The 27,754-nt window shown below is 38.0% G+C and overlaps 2 protein-coding genes across 3 annotated transcripts in view; both read right to left on the bottom strand.

The window, feature by feature from the left end:
* Positions 1 to 8,510: 8,510 nt before the first annotated feature.
* LOC131440229 (ATP-binding cassette sub-family G member 5) overlaps positions 8,511 to 27,754 on the bottom strand; it is a 37,510-nt gene continuing 18,266 nt past the window's right edge. The window contains exons 4-6 of the mRNA XM_058611322.1: positions 9,360 to 9,739; positions 8,966 to 9,296; positions 8,511 to 8,894 (exon numbers count right to left, since the gene is read on the bottom strand). Coding sequence (XP_058467305.1) covers positions 8,594 to 8,894; positions 8,966 to 9,296; positions 9,360 to 9,739 — 1,012 coding nt within the window. The 3' untranslated portion in view covers positions 8,511 to 8,593. The remainder of the gene's footprint in view (positions 8,895 to 8,965; positions 9,297 to 9,359; positions 9,740 to 27,754) is intronic.
* Positions 20,728 to 23,726, bottom strand: LOC131440228 (uncharacterized). 2 transcript variants are annotated; one of them, XM_058611320.1, is made up of 2 exons: positions 23,254 to 23,726; positions 20,728 to 22,636 (listed from the first exon to the last, which is right to left on the bottom strand). In XM_058611320.1, exons 1-2 carry the CDS (start codon positions 23,434 to 23,436, stop codon positions 20,735 to 20,737), a joined length of 2,085 nt encoding a protein of 694 aa, XP_058467303.1. In that variant the 5' UTR covers positions 23,437 to 23,726; the 3' UTR covers positions 20,728 to 20,734. The 2 variants fall into 2 exon arrangements, with proteins under 2 accessions (XP_058467303.1, XP_058467304.1); XM_058611321.1 differs by having other exon boundaries at positions 23,241 to 23,380.

Raw genomic sequence — 27,754 nt, 5'->3', positions numbered from 1 at the left:
CAGAGCAGCATCACCGTAAGTTTCTGAAAGCATTCGATGCGCTTCAGTTGCATTTTTTCGAATTGTAACAGAAAAGTAAAACTTCCCGCAAATGGCGAGAATTAGGCACATAAACAAACATTTTCAAGCGTGAATAATACGAAAACAAGCACAACTGTCACTGAAACGGCGAAGACAATTCGTTAGGCACTGTACACACTCACTTTAAAGGCATTATCATCTATGTATTTTAACCAGCCTCAGCCGGTACAGCCACCTATCGGAAAACGGCGGAAGCAAAGTTGTACACCTGATACTCCGATGAAAGTTGTGGGAGATTTCAAAAGAGATGCCTCAAAACCAGTAATGGCATTCCAATGGAGTGATACACCAATGTTTAAGTTTCATTTCTACACTGCGGATGCATTCGGTGGGCTCTACACAAAAAGAAAAGTGCACTTCTTCTCAGTGTCCATTGAACAGACTTTGAGTGTGTGCTAGTGTTAAAAGAAGCAGGTGCGAGAGAACCACATTCTCTTCACATGAATCGCTCTCGCGTGCTCTCGCCTATATACACCCAAGTGATCACTGACGCGTGATGGTGAGCGAACACTTCTGTGAACTTCAATTAACAGAGAGTAGATCTGGCCTTGCTATGAAATACTTGCAACGAAAATTCAACAATAAATTGTTTATTGTTTTGCTGATTTTGCATGCCCCACGCTTCTTCTACGCAAACCATACACAAGAGTGCTCACCGGCGTTAACACCTCTGTGAAAATATCTGCGTCCACCTCAGAGAATTTGATAGCTCTGCCCTAGCACGTTGGTGCGATTCAGTGCTAGAGGTGGAAGAAAATAAACACGCGCACTCATGATGCGTGCACACTTTATACACAGCGAGGTCAACCCTACGGATTCATCCGTAGATCTACGGATTTCTATCTTTTCTACGGATCTACGGATAATGAATTCAAAATCTACGTATTAGCCAACATCCTACAGAATTAAAAAAAAATTTTTTTTCTCTTAATTAATCACCCTCCTTATTGGCACCCTACATTTAACCAAAGACACCATATTAACAAGATAGCCAGCTCTCACATTTCCCGAACAAATCTTTGGCAACATCCTTTTTTGCGAGCATGGCGCCCTCAGATGAGATCGCATCGAATCTAGTACATAAAGGGTGATTTTTTAAGAGCTTGAGAACTTTTTTAAACAATAAAACGCATAAAATTTGCAAAATCTCATCGGTTCTTTATTTTAAACGTTAGATTGGTACATGACATTTACTTTTTGAAGATAATTTCATTTAAATGTTGACCGCGGCTGCGTCTTAGGTGGTCCATTCGGAAAGTCCAATTTTGGGCAACTTTTTCGAGCATTTCGGCCGGAATAGCCCGAATTTCTTCGGAAATGTTGTCTTCCAAAGCTGGAATAGTTACTGGCTTATTTCTGTAGACTTTAGACTTGACGTAGCCCCACAAAAAATAGTCTAAAGGCGTCAAATCGCATGATCTTGGTGGCCAACTTACCGGTCCATTTCTTGAGATGAATTGTTCTCCGAAGTTTTCCCTCAAAATGGCCATAGAATCGCGAGCTGTGTGGCATGTAGCGCCATCTTGTTGAAACCACATGTCAACCAAGTTCAGTTCTTCCATTTTTGGCAACAAAAAGTTTGTTAGCATCGAACGATAGCGATCGCCATTCACTGTAACGTTGCGTCCAACAGCATCTTTGAAAAAATACGGTCCAATGATTCCACCAGCGTACAAACCACACCAAACAGTGCATTTTTCGGGATGCATGGGCAGTTCTTGAACGGCTTCTGGTTGCTCTTCACTCCAAATGCGGCAATTTTGCTTATTTACGTAGCCATTCAACCAGAAATGAGCCTCATCGCTGAACAAAATTTGTCGATAAAAAAGCGGATTTTCCGAATGGACCACCTAAGACGCAGCCGCGGTCAACATTTAAATGAAATTATCTTCAAAAAGTAAATGTCATGTACCAATCAAACGTTTAAAATAAAGAACCGATGAGATTTTGCAAATTTTATGCGTTTTATTGTTTAAAAAAGTTCTCAAGCTCTTAAAAAATCACCCTTTAGAAGAAGGGGAGAGAAATGTCAAGTTTGTGCGCGCCAAAATAGAAGCACCCATACAATTGACATGATATATTAAATGTGATGCCGTGCGATGGCGTTGGTGAACTGAAGATTGGTTTCGCTTATAGCTGACAGGGTCTGATTGAACGCTCCAATCTAAGTACACTGAAGTCTTTTTTATGCGAGTTTACGTACAGCATAAAAAAAACCGCATAAAAAAACGCAAATTCTGAAAATTCGCATAAAAAACCGCATAACTCTGAAACTTCGCATAAAAAAAACCGCATAACTCTGAAACTTTGCATAAAAAACCGCATAACTGAAAATTCGCATAAAAAAAGTCGCATTAAAAAAACCGCATAAATAAAGACCGCATGAAAAAAGACCTCAGTGTAGTTGTTGACGAGTGTATGAAGTTGTTGATGTTCCCACCTTCGACACAGCGACAGTTATTTTTGAGAATCGCATATTTTTCCCAAACTGTGTAGCTGCTGATAAGCGTGTGAAATTGCTAATGTTTCTACCTTTGAATTATCCGTAATATTTTTTTTTGTTTACACAATTGCTAGATGCACTGGTTTGCTGCTAACAAGTTTCAAATTAAAATGAACCAAATTATTCGCGGTTTCCTGAATCGAGCAGTATTTAAAACAAAGCAAGGTAATTTAATGGTCTATGCAAGTATAATATTGTGAAAGTAAGGAAAAATGCGTTTTTAGATATTGATATTGCTCCACCGCCACTGAAACAGCTGAAAAGATCTGATGAAAAGGATCTGACAGTGAAAATTAAGAATAGGCATCTGAAAAGCAAAGCAAATCGGGTGAATCCGTTTTGCTAAAAGACAGCGACAGTGTCAGCAACGATGAAAACAGTACGGAAAATCGCAAAAATTATCTATCCAAAGGTTAGTTGAATCAATTATAAATCTATCAATGTATCTAGCAGAGCGTAGAAAGATTGATTTTCCAAATTAAAGAAGCTGTGAACTATTCGTGGATTGTATTATGTTTTGATTCATATTCAACATTCCGTTAGTTGTTCTCAAAGTAGGGTACAATTAATTTCAATTGCTTCAGATTTTTTTTTAATTTTTACAAGTGAATAGTTTTTTACTTGTAAACAAAACCATTTTCCGACCACTGCGGTGTTTTTCGCAATCAAAATAGGATGAAATGTTTGACCAAAACTAGTAATCAGTAGTTATCTCATTAAAGAATAAGATAAAATATCTTTGCTTAGGCTCTAAGAAGCTATATCACAGAAGAATTAATTCGACAAATGTGGAATACTGCATCGCATCTCGCCAGATCTAGTACGTCTAATAGAACGAACCTCCTTTCCAAGATCGACAAGCTTTGCCTCGCTCCGCATTGCCTTGAGAACGTCAGCGTATTTCTCCTTGTCTGAAGGGTTAGGGACAAGGTTTCCCCTTTGTCCCTAGCCCTTCTCTCACGTTCTATGGGGACTTTCTTCTTTCCTTCCCGGTCACCTTGAGCCAGGACCGCTCCATGTCGGGTCGGTCCTTGTCAGGATTCTCCTATAGAACCAATCCTGTTGACCCTTCTCACCAGACTCAAGTTCGGTCTCTTTACTCGGGTCCGGGGACCGAGTATCCCGTTTTGGATTGAGACCTTTGTCGCAATCCTTCTTCCTGCCGTCAGCGACCAGGCCCTTACGACTTTTGATCCGACGCGACGAGACCTGGTGAGTCCTTGGCTCGTTTCCTACGCACTTTGTTCCTCTCCATTGTTGGGCGGAGTGCGTAGTCGATTGTTGCATGACTCGAACTACTTTGAAATGAGAAGGGCTCCGTTTTGGACCACTTACCCATCCTTTCGCCCCCCTCCGTTCTGGCTATTAGATTCTCCTGGTCTCTCTTGGCCACATTTACGGTTTTTCTCAGCTTCAGCAAGTTCAGCTTGAGGTCCTTGCTGATGTCGCTTTTTTCGCTAGTTAAAGCGATGATCGCGTCGAGCTGCTCTATCACCGCCCTCATACTCGATAGAGTTTCGCCAGACCCCGACTCCGGGGTCTTTGATCGTCTAGCTGAGTCGAATGGTGTATAACACTATGGGTCTATGAAGCTCCGTTCGAGAGTCGAGTATTCCAGCAATTCCATATCTTTTTATAGAACTAATTCTGGCCATTTCACGATAATTGTATCGAAGTCATCGATTTATTTGCATACCACATATTAATTCTTATTAATCGATTCGATGGATGAATCCGACATCTTCAAAACGACTACATTGAAGGTACCGGCTTGTATGTTTTTGTAGGTGTAAGCAAATGTATCTTTTTGTTTACGCTACAACTACACAGCATAAATATTCTGATCAATTTGATTGCCCTTTATTGAAATGCTTCTCGAAGAATAGCAGTATTTTGACATCGATTCTTTACAAAGTTCCAATGCATAAGCGGAAGGTTCCAGAGGTTGTTATTACACCGTCATTCAAGTCGATTTAAGCATGCATAAATCAACACTCTCGCATAAAAATAATATGCTTGGAGTAGTTGCAATGAGCATCCACAGTTTCCGAGATACTTATCTTCGGGGCCACGGTCACAAACTTCCTCAGTGCGTTTAACACGTGTACCCAAAGCTGTTGTAGCCTCAGTGACTTTGTTTGATTTTCCGCAAGAAAATATTTTTCTTCTGCCAATGCTTTCGTTTCAATGCGCACGCGATCAAGAAATGATAAGTGCCAACAATCTCACGTGGAATGATGTTACGAACAAAATAAAACGTGTTTCGCTCCAGGTAAATAAAAAAGAGGCGCGTTTCGTCTGCCGAAGAAAGGCTCGCAGACGCCGATCTCACACATTAGTTTGCAAATCTTTGCGTAATTCAACGCGATGCCTCAGCTACCAGCTACAAATTGATAATGCAATTCCAGCGCATCGATCTTAGCATGGAACGCAATTTGTCTTCAGGAATGTAGAAGACCATTTCTGAGTACTGGACAACCTTTCGAAGATGCAACTGTTATTTCGCAAGGGTTTAGCTGCAATTTCATATGCATAACCATGCTACTCACGAAAGCTAATCAATCGTGCAGTTTCTGAGAAGCGAACTGGAACTTTTCATTTGTATGTTTACTTGAAGCGTTTTGTTTTACACAACCGACCGATTTTGTACTTAATGGATTGCCGGTTCTTGATGCGTCCAATTTTACAGATAAGCTTATTTCAACAAAATCAAGATGGAGACCAAACATTTCCACAGAATAATGACAAGGACATCGAAAGTTCGGAGAAATGGAATTAATTTGGCTTGAGCAGCTTACGAAGTTCATGAGCAGCATTCTAAGCAGCCCATTTTAAAAGTAATTATTCACACTTGAACTCTGTGAACACAAAGAATATGATAGATTACCGAATCTTTTGATTCGGGATTGACCAAAAAGATCAATCCATCCGTCTGGTTCATCTAACACGCAACGAAGCGGATCGGACTTAATGTCTTCAAGATAACGCAGGGATCCTGCAGAACTAACAACCAACCAGATCCAAGCACTGCCGGAGTAATTCCGGAGGAAGAAGGTCGGACAATTTTTATTTATTTTTAATTTATAAATTCAAACAATTTGCAACAAGTACTTGCTATGGCAGGCGATCTGCGAGTGCGGTAAATTCAGTTTTGAAACAGTCAGAAACATGTCAGTCTGGTTCGAAATAATTTCTTCTTGTGCATATGACGGAACTGATGTTCCGACCCCATGTTATGTTGAATTTTGTTCACGTTTTCGCCTTTTCTATCCACTCTTAAAAGGATGACAACTTAAGGTTGTACACCCTGTATCTAAACGTTACTAAGTGAAATAAAATCGGATTCGTTTTTAGCTTTCTCATGAAGAAAGGCTATGCAATCTTTGGGAAACCAACCCAGCTTGTCGCGAACTCAAAACGTCTGTGTGCATATGGGTTAATGTAGGTGTGTGTAACGCAAATCCACGCTTTATATTGTCCGAGAAGGCTGAACCGATTTTCACGAACCTAAATTAAAAGGGAAGGTCTCGTGAACCTAGAGTTTTGATTTTCCTCTGAATCGGACTTCCGGTTCCGGAGTCACAGGGTGATATAGGCAAAAATTTTTAAAAAATGTGCACTCAATTTGCTCAGAGATGGCTACTCCGATTTTTATAAACTTGAATAAAAAAAAGGTTTGAAAATTCATGAAAGTTTGTGATTTTTATTTGGATCCGATTTCGGGTTCCGGTTTAAATTGGTTAGTATAGTATATTAGGTCTGGGACTTTATCTTTACCGTGAAGAGTCAAGATCTCGGCGCACAGACCCAAGAGCTCTGCTTCGATTGACTTTAAAATTTGACAAGACATTCTTGAAATGTTTGATTATGACAAAATAACGGGTGATTTTTTAAGAGCTTGAGAACTTTTTTAAACAATAAAACGCATAAAATTTGCAAAATCTCATCGGTTCTTTATTTTAAACGTTAGATTGGTACATGACATTTACTTTTTGAAGATAATTTCATTTAAATGTTGACCGCGGCTGCGTCTTAGGTGGTCCATTCGGAAAGTCCAATTTTGGGCAACTTTTTCGAGCATTTCGGCCGGAATAGCTCGAATTTCTTCGGAAATGTTGTCTTCCAAAGCTGGAATAGTTACTGGCTTATTTCTGTAGACTTTAGACTTGACGTAGCCCCACAAAAAATAGTCTAAAGGCGTCAAATCGCATGATCTTGGTGGCCAACTTACCGGTCCATTTCTTGAGATGAATTGTTCTCCGAAGTTTTCCCTCAAAATGGCCATAGAATCGCGAGCTGTGTGGCATGTAGCGCCATCTTGTTGAAACCACATGTCTACCAAGTTCAGTTCTTCCATTTTTGGCAACAAAAAGTTTGTTAGCATCGAACGATAGCGATCGCCATTCACTGTAACGTTGCGTCCAACAGCATCTTTGAAAAAATACGGTCCAATGATTCCACCAGCGTACAAACCACACCAAACAGTGCATTTTTCGGGATGCATGGGCAGTTCTTGAACGGCTTCTGGTTGCTCTTCACTCCAAATGCGGCAATTTTGCTTATTTACGTAGCCATTCAACCAGAAATGAGCCTCATCGCTGAACAAAATTTGTCGATAAAAAAGCGGATTTTCTGCCAACTTTTCTAGGGCCCATTCACTGATTTGCAAGCGTTGCTCGTTAGTAAGTCTATTCATGATGAAATGTCAGAGCATACTGAGCAAATAATAATGCATGAAAATCATAACCTCAAAAAATCTGAGCAAATACTAATGCATGAAAATCCTAACCTCAAAAAAATCACCTTTTACAAAAAAAAATATGATTTTTCTAAAGTGTTAGACCCTACGCGCCCCTTAATTGAATAGAATTTATTTGTTCATCAACTAACGAATTCTACAAATTAGAAAATATACTTATTCCCTAGAAAAATGAATTGTTTCCTTCGATTTTATAGACCCACTTCACCAATTTTTTTTAAATTTTGTACACACTTTCTACATATGAAACACCAAACCTTTACGTGCTACTTTTCGTTTTTTGTTACTTTGGAGAGGTTTTACAGCTACAAAATGACGGATTTTTTCATGAAATCATGAAAAAAATCAAACAAAAACGTTGAGATCTGGAAAAACATCTAATGTAACTATGCTACTTCGATTTGTTGACTTCTGATTAATTTGCGCTGAGATACAGGGGACACAGCAAATTTTGATTTCTAAGGAGCGTCCTAAAAATACTCCTTCACTGGCTTATTTCTCAATGTTTTTCCACGAAAAAAAATACGAAATGTTTTCCCAATTATGCTTTGTATTATGCAAAACGTTTGATTGTTTTTTAACGATAACTCTTAAAAAATTCGCAGAAATAGGGGTTTTTTCATCCGTTAGACCCCATTTATCTATTTCAACTTTGGCTCCAACAACTACAGGACATCAACTCTGTATTTAATATATTTGATCATTTTTGTTCAAACATCTTGTTCAGGGAATTTAGGGATGGGTGAGACCTCTGTGAAACAATTCAGAACACTTTAACTTATTTACTGCATCATTCTTTTTCATCTAAAGAAATAGTCGTTTCAGTAATCCGAAAAATCACGTCACTGTATACACAAAGTGCCAGTTAAGACCTGTTTCGATCTTATCTCGTAGACTGTATTACAAATTACAAAAACTTTGAATCATATCGGAGTTTCACAGTCAAATACAAATAACATTTTCTGAAAAAACACAATTTCAGTAAAAAATAATCTGTATTACATATGATGCGATTCACTCATACGTCAGATTAAAATGCATTGAATTTCAAATACCAGCAAGCTTTGCTATACGAGTAGTCTCAAGTTGATTTTGTTGGGTGTTTGAAATAATTTAGAGAACGTAGTGTAGTAGTTCAATTTCGTTAAAACATTCAGAAGAAATGAAGTTTATTATTTCAGATTTCAAATAAAATAATGATTCTAACATAATCACAATACTTAAATTAATTAAAATATTTCATTAAATCGTTAATCGCGAAACTTTCTTCGCACACACCGTGGCATCGGCAGCAGATAGAGGATCATGTTAAAAGCACAAAGACCGAGGGCAAACGCAATACAAGCGGCGATATCGGTGGTCTCCTGAGGATGGGTTCTTCCGATGCGCTCTAGCAAATAGTCCGCCGGAACAGGACAAACCATTCCATTGCCAGGATTGCAGTCCATCCTGCGAGCAAGGAAAATCGTTGTATGCAGCAGTGAACTAGCGTACTTTGTGTGAACACCTTTAGCGTTGTCTTGTAGCCACGGTGAGAGACCTTTGTACGAGCTTTAGGAGAGTGAGAGTAAAAGTGTAAAACTTAGTTGCGATTGCATATCAATCGGGCGTTTTTTTCTTACCGCACAGTTCCACTGGCTAATGATAAACAGATGACCAAAATATATGAAACTGCAATTGCTGCGTTCACCTGAGATTTAATCACCAACAGAAATGCAATACTGAGCTGCTCTGCCAGCATGAAGCTAGTCCATAAAGCGATCAAGATGTACATGAAAGTGAGTCCATCGGGGTTAACCGGATTCAAGATAAGCGGATAGAAGACGCACGAAGCCATTGCAGCCGAAATGAATGAAAACGGCATGGAGACAGCATTGTACGCTATGAGTAACGTGGCGCCAGTATAGAGTCCTTCCGAGTATTCTTGGCAAAAACGCTTCCGCCACGCAGGAACTGAAAAGTTTAGATAATATCATTTAGTCATACATAAACAAATGTTCTAAAAATGGTACCTACATAAGCAAATAGTTGTCCAGATTCCAACTCCGTAGCTTAGTCCTAGAACAGTCAAAATCATTCCACTTTTACTGAAGAATCCGTGCGAATCGTCTCCAACTTGACTGTAGAATAGCCAGATTAGTCCCATGGCGGCCGGAAGTGCGAACAGTCTCAGAAATAGGGTTTTCATTCCTGCATAACCACAGGAAAACGTGGCTGCCAGCAGACGCAGATAAAGGATACCCCAGACTTTCAGTTCGCCGGGTTTGCCGTAGGCCAGAGGAATTTTGCCGCTTCCGATAGGATTGATCGGTGCCTCTGGCATTGGTGATTCGCGGGCGAACCGTTCCACCAAGGCTTCGATTTGTTGGCTAGATTCAAGAAAACGGTCCCGGGATCTGAAATTTAGAATAGTTCAGCATTAGATATAATTGTTAAGTAAACATAGAATTGATTGGTTGACATTTAATAATCTATTTATTATTTAATAAAAATTTGTATTCCTAAATGAACGCAATCTTTAGATTTTGAGTATCTGGCGCCTAGTAGCGTATGGTTGATCAAACACACGGGAAGTTTTAACAAATCAATTCTTCCTATTTTAATTCAATTATGTAAGTAATGAATTTAACCTGATTAATCATATAGGTAAAAATTGAAGTAGTGCAGTGTTTGAAACGACAAGGTTCGTTCCTTGTATGCTCAGTACTAATCCTTAAGGGTTCTGCTACCTCCTTGAAACATTTCCGATAAAATTCAGTGCCGGTGCAATCTTAGGAAGCAGTAACCCTACAATATTTAACTAACTTTGCTTTCGTTTCCTTCACCGTTTCACCTCTAGAAAAATAATGTTTTATTAGAGAAGGAAAATCGCGTTTGCCTATCTCACATAGAAAGCCATAGCATAGATGTTTGACAATTTGACTAGTAAAAATTGATCCGGAGAGTTAAGTGTCATTTAGAATTCGACTCAGTTCGTCAAGTTGAGTATGGTCTATGCGTAAGTGTGCCTAATAAATACTATTCTTTTTTCACAAGTTTTGGCTCAAATGAAAGGTCTTATAGTTCCAAACGAATTTTCTGAATTTAAGCCAGATCCGACTACTGGTTGCAGATTAACAAAGCGAAAAGTGTTAAAAACCTCCAATAGTCATTTAGAGCAACGATGATTTCAAATAGGGCTCAAAACTTGTCCTATTAGCAGGTCATGTGGGATAGTGTACAAAATCATCAAAACGAGACTCGCTTCGGTATAATCAAACTCGAAAAACGATCGATGAACTTAAATTCAAATGAAAGGTCTTAGGGTTCCACATGCTGCTATTGATTTTCATTCGGATCAGATTTTTGTTTCCGAAATTATAAAATGTGTGTTTAAAATTTTAAATCGTCATTTAAATCAACGAGCTTGAGCTTGAGCGACCACCCCTGGTTGCTACTCCGTTACTGATCGGGATTAGCTGAAATTGTACAGGGAATTACTAGATGATCCAACCTGGGACTGGCAAATCATCTTTCAATGTACATCTTCTGGTAACCCCAGAATTCATTGATCAGTACCGGCGCCGGCCAGGCCCGAACGAAGATCGTCTGAGGAATGGGAAGGGATGTTAGTCCAACACTTGTTGTTACTAGAGGCCGTATATACTACTACGCACTCCACAAGTGTCACGGAAAAAGGATATTTGTTAGTAAAAATTTCAGTATTGGTATTATTCGTGCGCGACTCAGTATATTCCGATTTCAAGATGCTCGTATGTACCACTAAACTCACTAACTTCCCGAGTGAACGTTTCAACAATATCCTATCTTGCGGTCCCGGGAAGTCTTGATTCACAACTCTTATTCGAGGAAACTGAAGAAAAATTCGCAATACTATCGCGTAAAGAATAAAAACTTCCCTATTTTTTTTTATAAATAATATTACGTGATACAAAATAAACGAGTGAATAGAATTTAGACAAAATAGTTGATTCATTGCATTGACATATTCTAAACAGTTGTTATAAAATCATTTTAAATCACCAAAATAAAGGTCAACAGATTTCACGCGCGTCTTGATGCTGTTTTATTTCCGCTTTATTAGTTCAATTATTTATTAAAATTATTAATTGGTTATATTGGTTGATCTGGGCAGCCGGCTACCGAGAAAAATATTAATTTATTGTTTGAAATATTAATATCAAGTGTTTTTTCACTATGTATTCAATATACCGATATATGATATCTCTGTTATTAACTTTGTAATATCAACAGATTTGCGCAATAGTTCAATTTATAATCCTGAAAGACAATCAATAACATGGAAGAAGAAAATATTCCAAATAAAACTTTTCTCCGAAGCTAGACGGAAATTGATAGGTTGAATGAAGAGATAATTTAGTAAAATAGAGTAATCAGAAGTAAAACATTGAAAATATCTGATAACTGAAAGGAAAAAGAATCATGATTTCATGATTTTTAATCATGGTACACACTTAGAAAAATTTACATCTCTATAGATGCACATAAAAGGAGCGTCGCAATTCACTAAAATTCACAATTCAAAGCATGTAAAGATGGGTCATATCTTTAACTTCACAGTTAATTTAGCTGAAGCTTACATCAATACAGACGCTAAATTAATTTTTACATGTTAGTAGATGTAATATTATGACATCACCAAAGAAATTACGGCATATTTGGATTCACGTCAAGCATAAATTTCATTTTTTCTAAGAGTGTACCGGCAATGGATTTTTAGCCGTGTAGGTACTGAAAAACTCCTAGTGGACCCCAGCCCTTTTAAATCGTCATTCAAATCAATGAATGCAAAAACACGAGAAAACTTTTCTAAATATAGCTTTAATCTGCTTCAATTTATAAGTTAAGCTACCATTTATCAATGATTCTTGGTTTTTTTTTGTTGGTATTTTTCCTACTGCCCACCAAGTGAAAAAATCTAAATTCATTGTCATTCAGGATTTTTGAAGTGATCCTACACGATCGAAACCAAACGTTAAATTAAGATCTAATTGGCCAAAATTAAATTTCTGCTACATTGGGTTAGAAAATACGCAACAAAAGGATTGATAAAAAGGATTGTTGTGTGAAATCAGATCACAAGAACGAGACTGAAAATTTGAAGTACACCGGCCGTGCAAAGCCTGAACATGTATTGATTTCTATTTAATTTGGTTGCGTTTCACAAAATCCAGATTAGTCCAGTTTACAAAACAGTTTCTCCAGATTGAACAAGGCTGCGAGTTGAGGCCTGTCTCAATTTAGAATCCATCAGTCGATTTTATTGTATGTCTTTTCGTTTGATAAAGCAACAAAGCGATTTGCCAATTAGCCACACAAATGATTCTAGGTTTATTCTTTCATCAAAAAATAGCTAGCCGGAAGAACTTTTTAAAGTGTTTGTTTAGTGTGAGCAAAAATAAACCAAAAATATGCGAGATTAAACAGTATATTCAAAACTTATAACGATACAAATATTAATATTTTTTCCATGATAGCAAGACAAATCTTATACAATAAGTCCTCCTGTTTGATTTTATTTTTGTTATGTAACTAAATTTAAAATTTAATTACCAACTCTACAATAGTGTTATTGAAGCAAACGAACCTTCATATCAACCGAAAGAAGCCATAATTGTTGACACAGATTGCTCTCATAAAATTATAAAGACTGTAACCCTGATCACGTTTGTACTAAGTTTGAAATGCTCATTCGATTCTTTCTAAAATAAACTATTGCACTTTTGGGAGTGCTATTCACCTTCCCATCATAATATGTACTACCTCGTTTCAAATAATCTTTCGCTTTTTAAAACTCTTTTAAAGTGATCGATGTATAATCTTCCCACCATGAAGAAAGACTATCTGGCTGATAGGATTGACAATTTGAAGAATATATAACTTGTTACACTGGCGGTTTTTTTTGTTGGATGGTCGAGCCGGTGCTAGACACTACTGCCGTGAAATGAGACCAGAGCAATCTCGTTAACTACATTCCTAGAATAATTCTTTGCGATTCTCTGCGATAAGGTTTCTGTGGCAAACGAATTTATTTTTACACGAACAGTCTGGCAGCTTTAAAATGCACTTATTTAATGATTACTTGCGATAATAATCACTTGTTGAACTAAAATCGAAGAGCTCAGCTTATCAAACTCGTTATACCCCCTATCTTTGGACTGGAAACACTAGAGCGACGTAGAAAGATACAGCAAGCGTTACTTGTGGCTAAAGTAATCAACGGCGATATTGACTCTCCAAAGATCTTATCTCTTTTCGAGACTTCCGTGCTTCTCAGCGACCTCTACGCTCGACTAGTCTATTTCAACCCAGATTCCATCGTACTACATTCGAACATCACAAACCTATAACAGCATGTATCCGAGCGTTTTCCAATGTTGAGCATCTATTCGAATTTGGGGAACCATCGCATAAGTTTGCACAAAAATTATCTACTGTTTCATTCTTAGAACAGTCTTATAATTGTATATTAGCTTGATTCATACTCTTAGCCTTGACAAAGGAATTCGAGAGTTGTAGGAAAATCTAAAACCAACTCAGAGCTCCAATTGAGTTGTTATGTAATCGCTTATGTTCCTACGATATGCTCCTTCTTTCCCTTTGTCAAATTCTGAAAATAATAAAAAGACGCAGCAAGATGCAAATCTCCGAATAACAGAGAAAGTCTTTACAGAATAACCCAAACCCGAAACTTGGGAAAAACAGGACTTAGTTATCTGTTTAATTCACTTTAATTTTCAAAACAAAATACAAATCATTCGGTACAAGCAAAGCAAAGTCGAGGTACTACATTCCGATGCAAGACTTGACCTCCTGCTCCAATAGAGTTCGCAGCTGACTCATTTGTTGTGGCCTACACTAACAGTTTTTGGCGAGCAAGTAGCGAAACCCAATGTATACCAATATATATCATTTAAACTGAAGTTTGCGAAAATCGATTAAGCCATCACTGAGAAAAGTAGTGAGATCCATTTTGTAATATATGACCACTATTTTCGGTGCTTCCGGAGTCGGGAGCCGGGAACCTGAATAACCGAAATCAGTTTGTTTGGTTGTCTACTGATAATTGCTACCGATTGAAATAGTTTCGAAGCATTTTTTATCTTGTTTTTTTTTTTTGTATCATCACTTTATGTGACGTATTCAATTTTTCTACACACTTTACCCTACAATCCCGGAACGAGAAGTCGCACCCGAATAAAATTTTGGAATTTTGTATAGGACCATGAGATCATTCATTTGAACTTAAGTTTGCTAAAATTGGTTACGCCATCTCTTAGAAAAGTGATGAAATAATATGAAATTGTAATTTTTATACAAATCACACTGTAATTCCTTAACCGAAAGTCGGATCGAAATGAAATTCAAGAACTTCGTATAAGACAATTATACCTTTCATTTATATCTAAGCTTACGAGAATCGGTTCAGCCGTCTCTGAAAACAGTTAGTGAGCTTATTTTCATATTTTGTGCACATCATCCTGTAATTCCAGAGCCGAAAGTCAGATTCAGGTACTTTGTATAGGGATACAAGACATTTCATTTGAATCTAAGTTCATGACAATCGGTTGATCCATCAAATCACAGCTCCAAGGCGGCCAAACGACATCCGAATTTCAACTGATAATTCGATCTTCGAAGACTGTGCGCAGAAGATCGATCGTAGCGTTGGCTGTGTGGCACGGAGCGCCGTCTTGTTGGAACCAAATGGTGTCCAAGTCGTCCTTTTCGAGTAACGGGAAGAACCAATCGCTAATCATGGCGCGGTAGCGCTCGCCATTGACTATGGCGGCGGCTTTTGCCTCATTTTCGAAAAAAATGGCCCAATGATGCCGCCAGACCAAAATCCGCACCAAACCGTCACTCTCTGAGGATGCATCGGCTTCTCCATGATTACGTGCGGGTCTTTCGTCCCCCAGATGCGACAATTTTGCTTATTAACATACCCGCTGACGGCGCCTCTTTTCTTCCCATTTTCATACGTAATTTTCGCACACATTCCGCAACATTACCATGATTTTCAAAGTAAAACTGCACTATTTTCACGCGTTCCTCAAGCGTATGCACAACCATTTTCGTTCAGCGGAAGGAAAAAAAACTGACATTAAGGTTACCAATGTCGAAATAACAGCTAGTTAAAAATAACCGATTTTAATCCACCTAGTGGTACAATGATGCCTTTCTCATGTATATATATATATATAATATTGTGATATTCTATTCAAAATTTTTCTCTTCGATTTTTGAAAGAAACCAAGAGATTGTTTATGCATAACATGTTTGTTGCGTCCGAAAATATTTTATGTGACGGTGTACAATATTTAACATACTTTACCCTATAATTCCGGACCGGATGTCGGATCCGGATGAAATTCAGGAATTCCGTATGGGACCGAAAGACCTTTCATTTGAATCTAAGTTTGTGGAAATCGGTCAAACCGTCGCTGAGAAAAGTGAGTGAGATCTATTTTGATATATATGAGCACTATTTCCGGTACTTCCGGAACCGGATACCGGGTACCAGAATAGCCGGAATCGGTTTGTCTAGTTGCCTACTGATGATGACTATCGATTTGTGTAGTTTTGAGACCAGTTTAGGATTTTTTTTACGTTTTTTGTTTCGCCGGTTCAAGTGACGGTGTACAATATTGAACACACTTTACCCTATAATTCCGGAACCGGAAGTCAGATCCGGATGAAATTCAGGAATTCCGTATGTGACCGGAAGACCTTTCATTTGAATCTAAGTTTGTGGAAATCGGTCAAACCATCGCTGAGAAAAGTGAGTGAGATCTATTTTGGTATATATGACAGAATAGCTGGAATCGGTTTGTTTAGTTCCCTACTGATAATTAGAGATGGTCGGGTATAGAAATTCTTATACCCGAACCCGACCCGTACCCGAGTGATCAGCAAAAAAATTTACCCGTACCCGACCCGTACCCGATTGAAAATTAAAAAAATTACCCGTACCCGATCAATAATAAATAAAAATTACCCGTACCCGACCCGTGCCCGAAAAAAAATAAAAAAATTTACCTGTACCCGACCCGTACCCGATTAAAAATTACCTGTACCCGTACCCGACCCGAATGAGTAGTAAAAATTTTACCAAAATTCAGTATGGAAAAAATAAAGTGTTTTAGATATCGAGCCGTATCAGGCTCTAGTTGGTAAGAAAAATACATTAAAATGCTTGTTTACTTTTAAACATATAAATACACTGTGAAGCATGAATAATGTAATGTAACTTTTTTTAAACATGAATAAAAAAACAAACGGTTCATCCGAATTCAAAATTTATTTTTTCATATTAAAGTACAATCCTTCCGGGTAATTGTGGAATATAATTTCATTCAAATAGCTGCCTCGGCTGGCCTTGCAGTACGCCATACGGTCGGTCCAGCTTTTTAATACATTTTCGATTGTATGCATCCTTCAAGGCTTGAATTGTCTCTGGCTTGTCCACATAACACTTATCTTTGACAGCCGCTCAAAGATAATAGTCTAACGGTGTCAAATCACAGCTCCGAGGCGGCCAAACGACATCCGAATTTCAACTGATAATTCGATCTTCGAAGACTGTGCACAGATGATCGATCGTAGCGTTGGCTGTGTGGCACGGAGCGCCGTCTTGTTGGAATCAAAAGGTGTCCAAGTCTTTCTCTTCAAGTAACGGGAAGAACCAATCGCTAATGATGACGCGGTACCGCTCGACATTGACCGTGGCGGCGGCTCCTGCCTCATTTTCTAAGAAAAAAGGCCCAATGATCCCGCCAGACAAAAATCCGCACCAAACCGTCACTATATGAGATCGGCTTCTCCATGATGACGTGCGGGTTTTCCGTCCCCAGATGCGACAATTTTGCCTATTAACATACCCGCCGAGATGAAAATGTGCCTCATCCGAGAAGATAATTTTTTGCACACATTCCGCAACATTACCATGATTTTGAAAGTAAAACTGCACTATTTTCACGCGGTCCTCAAGCGTATACACAACCATTTTCGTTCAGCGGAAAGATACAACTAAGTTTCTGTCAAATCAGAAGTGACATTTAGGTTACCAATGTCGAAATAACCGCTAGTTCAAAAATAAATGTTAGATGGCGGACCCTGTAGATTTCCAATGTCTTTGGTACTTTATTTTCATTTACAAATGTCAACAAAAGCGAGTAATATCTACTCAAATTTTTCGAGAAGCATATTTACCCAATATGTCGTAATACCCGTTGTACTCAATTTTGGATAGGTATGGTTTTTACGAAACAGTGCGACTTTTGATCCAATTCTTTAGAACTATAAGTAAGCGTGCTCATTATCTTGACACACAAATAAAAATTCACATTCGAATCACTTGAAAAATCACGTAAAATAGTTGCAAATGTCAAATTGAATATTATACGTGACGAAAATGAATATTATGCGAACATCCCCTAAAATGAATAGTGTGTTATCAGTTCGTTTACGTGAATTGACCAAAGAATCAAACAATGTACGTGTATTCCCGGTGTGAAAAATTCAATTTTGATCATGGTGAACAGTGAGTCCTTCAAGTGTAAGTAGTTCGAACATCCGTAGGAATTTTTTTTGGTTACAATTTTTTACTTTTGCGACTCCACGTTGTCACGCATCGAGATTTTCACTTGTAGTCCAGTGAAAAGAAACGAAAATTAACTAGCAATATAGCCCAACTTGCTGTGCCATCAATCGGTGTCATTTAAAGTGAGGTGACACCACCCAGAAGTGCAGAATAAGAAGAACTTCTATGCAGATTTTCTGAAATAAATGTTCATATTTTTATGGTAAGAATCCCAATGATTTTTATGAAAGTTTTGAAAATCTCTAGCCAATATTTAAAATAACAGTTTTCTGGTATCTGAATGTGATATGAGTACTACACTACATTTTATATACTGCCCATACTTGCATATCAGTCCCATATGGGAAATCGGCATGTTGAGAAAAAGACAATCAAAAGTTTATTTCCGATTTTTTTATTTATTGTGCTCCCTAATGCTGGTCCCGGGTTGGCGGTTCAATGCATAGGACGCTGGTCTTACAAGCCAGCTGTCGTATGTTCGAGGCCCGACCTGGAAGGATTCTTAGTGTCAGTAGGATCCATAGTACTAGCCATGCAATGATTCTGTACGCTAAGAATCGGCTGCGAAGTCTGTTGAAACAGAAAGGCCAAATTCCACGAAAAGAATGTAATGCCAAGACTTTGCTTCGCTCCCTAATGATAAATCTTGGTATTATTACATGAAATATCGGTAATACACCTTTGCTGTTCCAATATTGCAACAAATGAAATTATTGAAATTTTGCACTGGATGGGACTGATATGCGGGTACTTTAGCATATGGGACACAGAAATGAGTTGATATTTTTTTATATTTTACTGAACAAACCCTCAACTTTCATTGCAATTTCTGAGAGTATATTGAGAAAAGACTCCATTCCTCAAGATAACTCAAAAATGGCGAAAATCGATATGAGACTGATATGCGAGTATGGGCAGTATATGAATCATATAATTTTTACTGGATTGTGCATTAAACAGCTTTAAAATGGCAGTCCATTAAAACCTACGTGAAAAGTAGATTCCGACCGCAATATCATAGAGCTAAGGCAGTGTGTCTTATTAAATATGTTATAAACAAAGTAGGGCGGGGAATATTCACATAACTTTTCATGAAGAAAAAAATGTTTTTTTCTGGAAAAAGATGCCAGTTGACAGGTCTGGTCCTAGGCGCGAATGTCAAAACCCCTTGAATCAAATTGATTATTTTTCGTAACAACTGTTTTGCAATGAAAAAATCTCGTCAACGTGTAAACATATTTAGGTCGGGTAATCGATCCGAAAAAAAAATTTACCCGTACCCGACCCGTACCCGAGTGAGCGGTAAATTTTTTTACCCGTACCTGACCCGTACCCGAGTGAGCAGTAAAATTTTTTACCCGTACCCGATTGAAAATAAAAATTTTTACCCGTACCCGACCAAAAACCCGTCGGGTACGGGTACGGGTCGGGTTTCGGATAAAATACCCGATACCCGACCATCTCTACTGATAATGCCTATCGATTTGTGTAGTTTTGAGACCAGTTTAGATTTTTTTTACGTTTTTTGTTTCGCCGGTTTACGTGACGGTGTACAATATTGAACACACTTCACGCCAATTTTCACTAGTCGGTTTTTCAAGTGATTGCATAACCTTTCTATGTTATGTGAGAAAGGCAAAAAAATTTTAGATGGCGGACCCTGTAGTGTCACATACACACATATATACACATGAAATAACGCGATGTTTTATTCATTTACGTGAATTTTATTCTTGCGCCCTCGACACTGCGCGTAAATTTAGGTGCACGAAGTTCTTCGGCATGTTCCGCCTGGATGTTCCGAGAAAGTTTGGAAAGAAAAAGGGCTAATAACCGGAGAACCCGAACCCGAAAAGAAAAGTTTTTTATCCGAACCTATCTGGTCTAATTTTCGGATCGAGTGTCAGGTTCGAACCCTAAACCCGTGCCCATTTAAAACAACTATTGAACGAAGTGATCGGGATGATCGGGTTTCGACCACCCGACCCGAACCCGACATTCAGAAAAAAATGTTGGTCGGGGAAAACGACAAGAATTTGAAGGAAGAGTGGATGAAAGTGTGAACATAGTGCAAGTGTTGCACAGAATTTGTAGGGTAGTGTCAAGTTCGATGTTCGAGCATTCATACTAGGAGGTTGAATTAAAACAGCTTTGCAAAACTATAACTAATATGTATGTGTGTATTCAAGGTTCTACTTACAAGTTTTCTTCGCTACTGTTTGATAAATCTTCGGGGAAAAACATCAGTTTATTTAGTGAAATTTACCAAACTGATATTCTTTTTTTCAGTAAAGAAAATTGCTTTTGCATTTTGCAACAATATCTTGCTCAATCGAATTCGACAATTGAGCCGATCATCGGACCGGTGTGGTTTGATAAAGTTCACTAAGAATGTTCAATTTGAAGCTATTAAGTCCAAATCGAAAACTGAAAAATATGTACTTTTTACGCGAAACGTTAACGAGAAAAGGTAAAAAGTTGTGTCTATTTCAAAGTGAGCAATTATTGACACTCATCAATTAATCAATTAATTCTGTTCGGAATCCTGTTGCATATGGCTTTTCCGAGCTTCAAATTGAACTAGAGTTTCTGCAAATAGAGTTTAGGCTCTTCATTCTCATGACAGATATTCGTCTTATAATATCAGACCAAACTTTTGAGGTGAGTTTAGAGGGACGGAAATAGATAATTGGACAGTTTACATACGCCATCATTGCTTTAAAACTCTTTTCTTTTTTTATAAATAAAACACTTTAAGTCTTTTAATTCACGGACCATTCTGATTCAGATAAAGCATCATATCAATTTCTTCGTTTCTTAGCACAGTTCGTTTCTTGAAAAAATCGCGCTGCTCGGCTCGGCCGAATCGCAGCTTCATATCATCACAGGCAGCCGGAATGTTTAGTATCCGCTGACAGAGTTTCTTCAGCAAGGGGAATGCATTTTCGTTACGCCAGTAACTCAGAATGTCCACCGGTGTTTCGAGCTTAATGTCGACGTACTGGCGGATCTCATCGTCCACTACGTCGGCACTTTCAACCTCTAGGGAGGCATCCATGAACTCGTAGAACTTGGTTTCTTTTCGGATTTCGATATTATTCTTTTTGCCACACGAGTAAATTTTTTTCAGCTGCTCTATACCATCCTGGTCGCGCTGTAGTTGTTGCTTTACGATAGCCAGCGTATCGTTTCGTTCCTCCTCGGTGAGGAATCTAAGTCCCTTGAATTTCGGGTCGAGAAAAACCGCGATTTTATGATAGTCGTGCAGCTTAGAGTTACGCTTAAACTGCGACTGGAATGTTTGTTTAATAGTCTTCATGCTCTCGTCATCATCTTCTTCCATGCGGAAGTGTTTTTCCAGCTTCTTTTTCCAGAGGACTACCTCACTGATAGTTACGTTTCCATCCGAAGTCAGACTTTTGATTGGTTCCTTAAACGGAGCCAAAATTTTTTTAATTGTATCTTCTTCGTCGTCATTATCGTCTAATACAAAAATTTTCTCCACGTACTGCTCACTATCGTACTGGAAAATATGCATAATTTTTTTCATCGTTTCCCAGAGAGCTGTCACAACACAAGGAATCACTTCGAATTCAGCAGCCCGCGGGGCTTCTATTTTCGTACCACATACCAACTTGAGGGGCTCAGCCTGCTCCCGTTCTAACATCTCAGATACGATAAGAGGTAATTGATCGATGAACGACGGCACATCGTCAAAGGGCACAGTCTTGACATTTATTTTACGAAAATAGTAGTCTTCTGCTATAGTGTAAGAGTTTATAGTAACATACGTTTTCTGTTCTGCTTCGTTTCGAAACATATTGAAACTATAGCTAAGATCACAATCCAGCAAAGCTTGGTTTAGTTGGGCTCTTGCTTGCTGGTAAATCGAAGGAATAACCCGTTCGAGTAAGCTTGATTTGTCAGCGAGAAATCCAACGTCTTGTTGACCGTAAAATACTCCAATATTAACCAACATCTGAGCGAACGTTCTGAAACTGACACTGTCGAACATATCCACGCTGCTGAGATCCTTGTACAGGAAGCAGGCCTGCTGTCGGACAAGATCGTCTACCACATTTTGTGGCATTTGAGTTGTCTGAAACTTAACCGCGTGGGATGGTGTAGGGCCGACCGCAGCCGATGCTTTCACCGGAAGATTCCTGTTGGACGCAGGTTGTTGTTCGATTTTTACCTCCACCCCGGAGGGAAGCTTAATCTTACATTTGTGTCTCAACAATGATCCCGTACCGGTGCTAGCCTTGTGCAACACCAACCAACCGCACTCCAAACAACGAACGTAGTTTTGTTTAACTCCTTTGTAGTACATCGGCATGTACCTGGACCACGTGCTATTGTTATTGTGATGCTTTCGATAAACCAGATCAGGATCTTTCTCCGTAATCTTCTGCTCTAGCATATCTTTTGTGAGCAGATTCATTGGTGTCGCCTTGAACATCTGATCCGCCAAATGATAGGAGATATTTCCAAGCTGAAACTGTATGGCTTTCTGCGACGCACTATGCTGCTGCTTCCGAAACGTGTCGTCCAACGAGCGTGAGTGTGTTTTGATTTCGATTTCCGGTTCGTGAGGTGCTTCGTCGTTAGAAAAATCCTCCAACACCTGGGCAAGCGTACTATTCGCATCGAGCGATACTTCTGAGTCAGCCTAAAAGAAGTGAAAATAAGTGGTAATCTGGTAGAACGCTCATAACGACACGAATACGTGAAACGAGCCTGTGATGTGACTGACGAGACCAAAAACAATAAAAATTTCTTTTAATTTTCTCCATTGCATCAAAACATAAAAATGATAATGAAAATTACAAATATCAACCCTATTTAACAAATTCATTAATTGAGAGTAAATCTATAAACAAAGAGTGATTCAAACTGCGACCCTGCTGGCTTGTAATTCGTTTCAGTTTGTTGATCACGATATCACGACACGACCGACTTCAAAGTACGTGCTCCGGAATGAGATTGAGATTTGAAATCTCAGTCTGACACTCATTCTCACATCTATCAATCACAACAATAACGGTACAAAACAAAGCACTCACTCTCATTCTGTACCTTCTCTGTTTCCGACTCCAAACGCAAACAACCACCGACAAATTAGCTTTGCCACTTGTTTGTATTCAATTTCGTTCTCCAATACCGACTAGCGCTGGATAATGTATGCTTGCTTACTCAGCCAGTCACTTTCACAGCTCGTGAACAAGATCCGCCATTTTGGGAGTTTTTGTCTGACCACGTCACGATTCACGTACCATCGGTAATTACCTGAATATCGGGATCCGATGCTTCTTCCTTGATCTGATTAATACCGACCGGCATATACATTCTCTCCTTCCGGTCAACCCTCAACTCGTCCGTACTTTTACTCCGTAAGTCACGCACTGCCACCGTACCGTCCACCGGAGATGACGTCGATGAACATGGTGTTGATTGATCACGCCGCAGCATTCTCACGGGGCACGAATCGGCCGACACTTTTTCGAAATTGCACAAAAAACAAGTTTGGTGCTTGCAGTATGCAGTCCCTCATCAACTGGTGCAATGAGAATTGCATGTCCTGTCTGCTCGGATTATGTCTCCGTCAACGTCACCTCTTTCTTTCTTTCTTCCTTTTTGTGCTGTCACGCACGCACACCGACCTGCTGAGAGCAATAACCACCTGTATCAGTTTCAACGAACTGCACTAAACTCAAAATACAACCACTTCAGCGCACTCCCAACGACCGACTGATTTGCGAGAGCAGATCGACGCTGCGGTAGAACTCGCAGCTCTAGTCGGAGAGTCACGTTTTCCATGACTGCTGCCCGCATGCAATCATCTCCCCGCGCGCGCCAGGTGAACACGAAATACACGAACAACGAACATGGATTCACAAAAGACCGGTACCTATCCGTATGTCTTTGTTGAAAGGAGGGTTGGCCAGGTAGGCAGGTAAGCATGCTGAGGTACAGTACAAGCAGCTTGATTTGGATGGCTTTACCACCAGGTAAAAGAGCGAAGAGTGTGACGGCAAAGACGTGCCACGGACAGACAAAGGTCTGCTGAGGTACAATGAGGGAAGAAGTAATGAAGAAGCACGAACGAATGTGAAACTGTTTCTTGGTATCGTACAGGTTGCCAAATAGCAGAGAATATTTTATTTATATATAAGGAATCCATTCAGTATGTTTGCAACGAGATAGCGTGATTGTCATGTTTTTGACATAACCCATATTGTATTTCGAAAAATTTTCTATTCATCAGAATTTCAACGATTGCAAAATGTAAACGTCAGGTTTCGAAGTGATTGCATAGCCTTTCTACATGAGAAAGGCAGAACCTTAAAAATATGCCTAAAAACAATCAAACATATGAATAGTCCTAGATATTTTTCAATCTTCAATACAATGCAATAATAATTTCACTGATTCGTGAACAGTACTCAAGTTCTCTTCTTATAATTTGATATTTTATAAATTTTCCATAAATATTCATCAAATATTTTTCATAGATATTCATTAAATTTCAAGTAAATGTTTTTTAATTCACTTCTTGTGATAAATATAATAAACCAGAAAAATGTCAAAGAGAATTCTAAAATAGTTTGTTTTCATTCTTATTTATTTCTATATTTTTATTTGCATTCGTAAATTCGCCAAACAAAATCGTTCAATTCAATATTATAAAAGATCATGAAATTAAATCGGATAAATTCAATGGAATAAACTATGTTAAGCAATTTGTTTTAATCTTCATATCCAAATGATGATAATTCAAAAAATAATTTTTATGTATGTAACATGAAAAAGTATTCAACATTGGAAAATCAGATAAAATTTAAGTATTTTAACATGTTTATAGGTACTTGTCCAGTAATGTCAATGTGTCAATCCAACTTAAACTTAAATGTCAGACAACTAGAATTTATAGGTTTCAATGTAATTTCATTTGAATAAGATTTGAAGTGATTTACACTTGAAATTCAACTGTCAACACTTTGGTCTAGAGAGTCGATTTCTATCAGTGTAAACGGGAAAAGCGTAGTTTTATAAAAGTCTACGTTTACCCGCGAGCTGGAGTTATATTTAATTTCACAATTTTAAGACGTTGAACGTCGAATATCAGTATGCCCAATTTGAATAATTATTATATTGGTCGTTATTACAGAATGTATTGGTCAATCATTTAACTGTTCTGCAATATCCTGCGACAAAAAAGTTTGAATGTAGAAGGAAATAAAACCTTGTCTATGTCACCTTTTCATCAATGTGTAGAACGTTTAATCCAATAAATAAACACACCATGTTTCTTTTTTAGTGTTAAGCAGAAATGTGTGCAATTACGATCCGTAAAATATACGAAATAAAATTTATGTAACCACTGACAACAGATATACAGGCACAAACAAATTTTTTCAAAATCCTGTGTAAATGTGTAATTTCAAACTTGATATACAAGGATCTCTCTACTGTCACCTACACGATTTTTCGTCGCGATCTTTCAAAACGTTCCACTGCGTTCCGGAACGATAACAAAGTTCTCATGCCTGTTATGGAAATATTTCACTTACAACAATTTGAGCACTTCTCATACGATTTCCCTAAGTGTAAAAGACAATTTTATTTTCATGTCGTTAAAAGTTCCGTTTGCCAAAATCGAATATTTCAATCGAAAGACCGAAATTAGTATTTAACCGAAAAAATAGTTTATTTTCTGATTTTGGCTAGTTATTTTTTAAACAACTAAAAAAATCTTACTTTTGCAACTTTAGATTTTTTAGTTCTCATTCCCTTGATAACGATAAAACATTAGTTGAAATGGCTTTGTTTTTAGTTGAATTCACCAATTAAACGTACTGTCATTTCTAAGATAAGGCACACTCTATTTCCATTCAACTATTTTTTTAGTGGAATTAGAAAAATAAAATGTTGTCTTTAACCAACATGGATGGTTGAATTGGCTTCTTAAATTTGCAGCTATATGGAGCACTGACACCGAAAAAACGTTAACACTGTATTGACTACTAGCCACTAGATGTCACAGTATTACCGAAAAAAATTTTGCATTTGCGGTTGTCTTTTCTATATTGGCAGATATAAATACGATAGCGACTTCCCGTGTTGTATTTAGGGGAAAAGACATAAAAGAAAAATAAACTTCTAAATCACTTCATTTGACTCAGTGAAATGGACTCTTTCACTGAAAACTTTGAGCACTCGGAAAGCAAAAACCGAATACAAGTAGTACTCCGGACGGTGGATTAACAAGAAGCCACAGAGAAGAGTAATCGCATACTACGAGTATTCTACACAAACTGTGTAGGATCTTATTTTCTTGATTCAAAACTATGTTTCGAACAGAAATGAACCTGCCTCTTGTTTTGTTTCGATATAGCCTTCAGCTGAAAAAACTTCAACCAGTTGCAATATAGGTTGAAAGATACAACGAACTTCGTTTGACATATACTCACTTCATTGTTCCACGTAAAAACATTATTAAGTATAATCGTATCAAATGTGCACAAATTCTGAATAAACACACTTTACACTAAGAGTTTAGGGCATTTTTACATATCAGTTCAGAAACAATTTGCAAGTAATTTCAACAAGACTATCCTTTTTAGCTTTTTAATGGATTGCTGTTTTTTTAGATTTGTAATGGATTGGTTTTGGCTAATAAATGTGTTAATAAAACCAATTTAATTTTTCTTTTCTTTTTGCTGTCTTTCAGCGGTTATGGTGACAGATGGACAGAGTCTGATCTGATTTTAATCACAAAATTAGTTGCCAATGAGAATTTTGTAGATTGAAATTTTGCTGATTTGTGTCCAGGATATTCGTCAACTAAACACATTCTCTATAAACAAGAGTTTTTTCAGCAATGTAAATTCTGAATTTCATCTAATTTAATAGTTTATTGGGAAATTTTGCTGTTAAAATCAACTAATTCAAACCAGTAATACGAATTAGCAAAGCAAAGTCCTGCCATTACATTCCTTTTGTGGAATTTGGCCTTTCTGTTTCAACAGACTTCGCAGCCGATTCTTAGCGTACAGAGTCATTGCATGACTAGTACTACGAATACGATCCTATGGACACTAAGAATACTAGGTCGGGACTCGAACATATGACAACTGGCTAAGAGCTAATTTCGGTCGTTCCGTGAATAAATTCATGAAAAAGTAAAAAGCGTCATAAAATTTCTTAATTTCGGCGCTTCCTTGATTTTCGCGCCCTAGGCTACCGTCTGCTTCACCTATGCCTCCGTCTACTTCACCTATGCCTCCGGACCTGTCGATCTATAATTAATATTTATAATACCGTTCACACCATATGCAATACTGAGTTCCTGAAAAGTCGAAATGATGATTTTTTTTTGTTTGCTAATTAATATCAGCTTATTCAAATATCATAGTTAAGAACAAACCCTATATGGTTAATACGGAGGTTTGTATTTTGGTGATCTTGTCAATATTTTATTTATCGGTCATAACGGTAGTAATAGTTTTTTTTAACATATACTGCCGAGATAATGAGAAAAAATATGGATTCTAGTAAAGAAAATATATTTTTTTCGATAAAAAATTAAGTTTAATTCACAGAAGTAGCTTGAAGTTCTGCGGATACTTGCAGTGCATACACAGCTCAAAAAAATTTTGTGATTTTGCATCTTATAAGATGCACATAAATGGAGCGTCGTATTTCACAAAAAAATATATTCAAGAACATGTAACATGAAAATTACATGGCTTGCATGCGGATGAAATAAAAAACAAAAGATTGCTAA

The sequence above is a fragment of the Malaya genurostris genome, chromosome 1 (genome assembly GCF_030247185.1).
Source record: "Malaya genurostris strain Urasoe2022 chromosome 1, Malgen_1.1, whole genome shotgun sequence".
NCBI classification, from domain to species: domain Eukaryota; kingdom Metazoa; phylum Arthropoda; class Insecta; order Diptera; family Culicidae; genus Malaya; species Malaya genurostris.
Note: the sequence above shows the minus strand (reverse complement) of the source record. Positions and strands in the feature narration are given on the sequence as shown.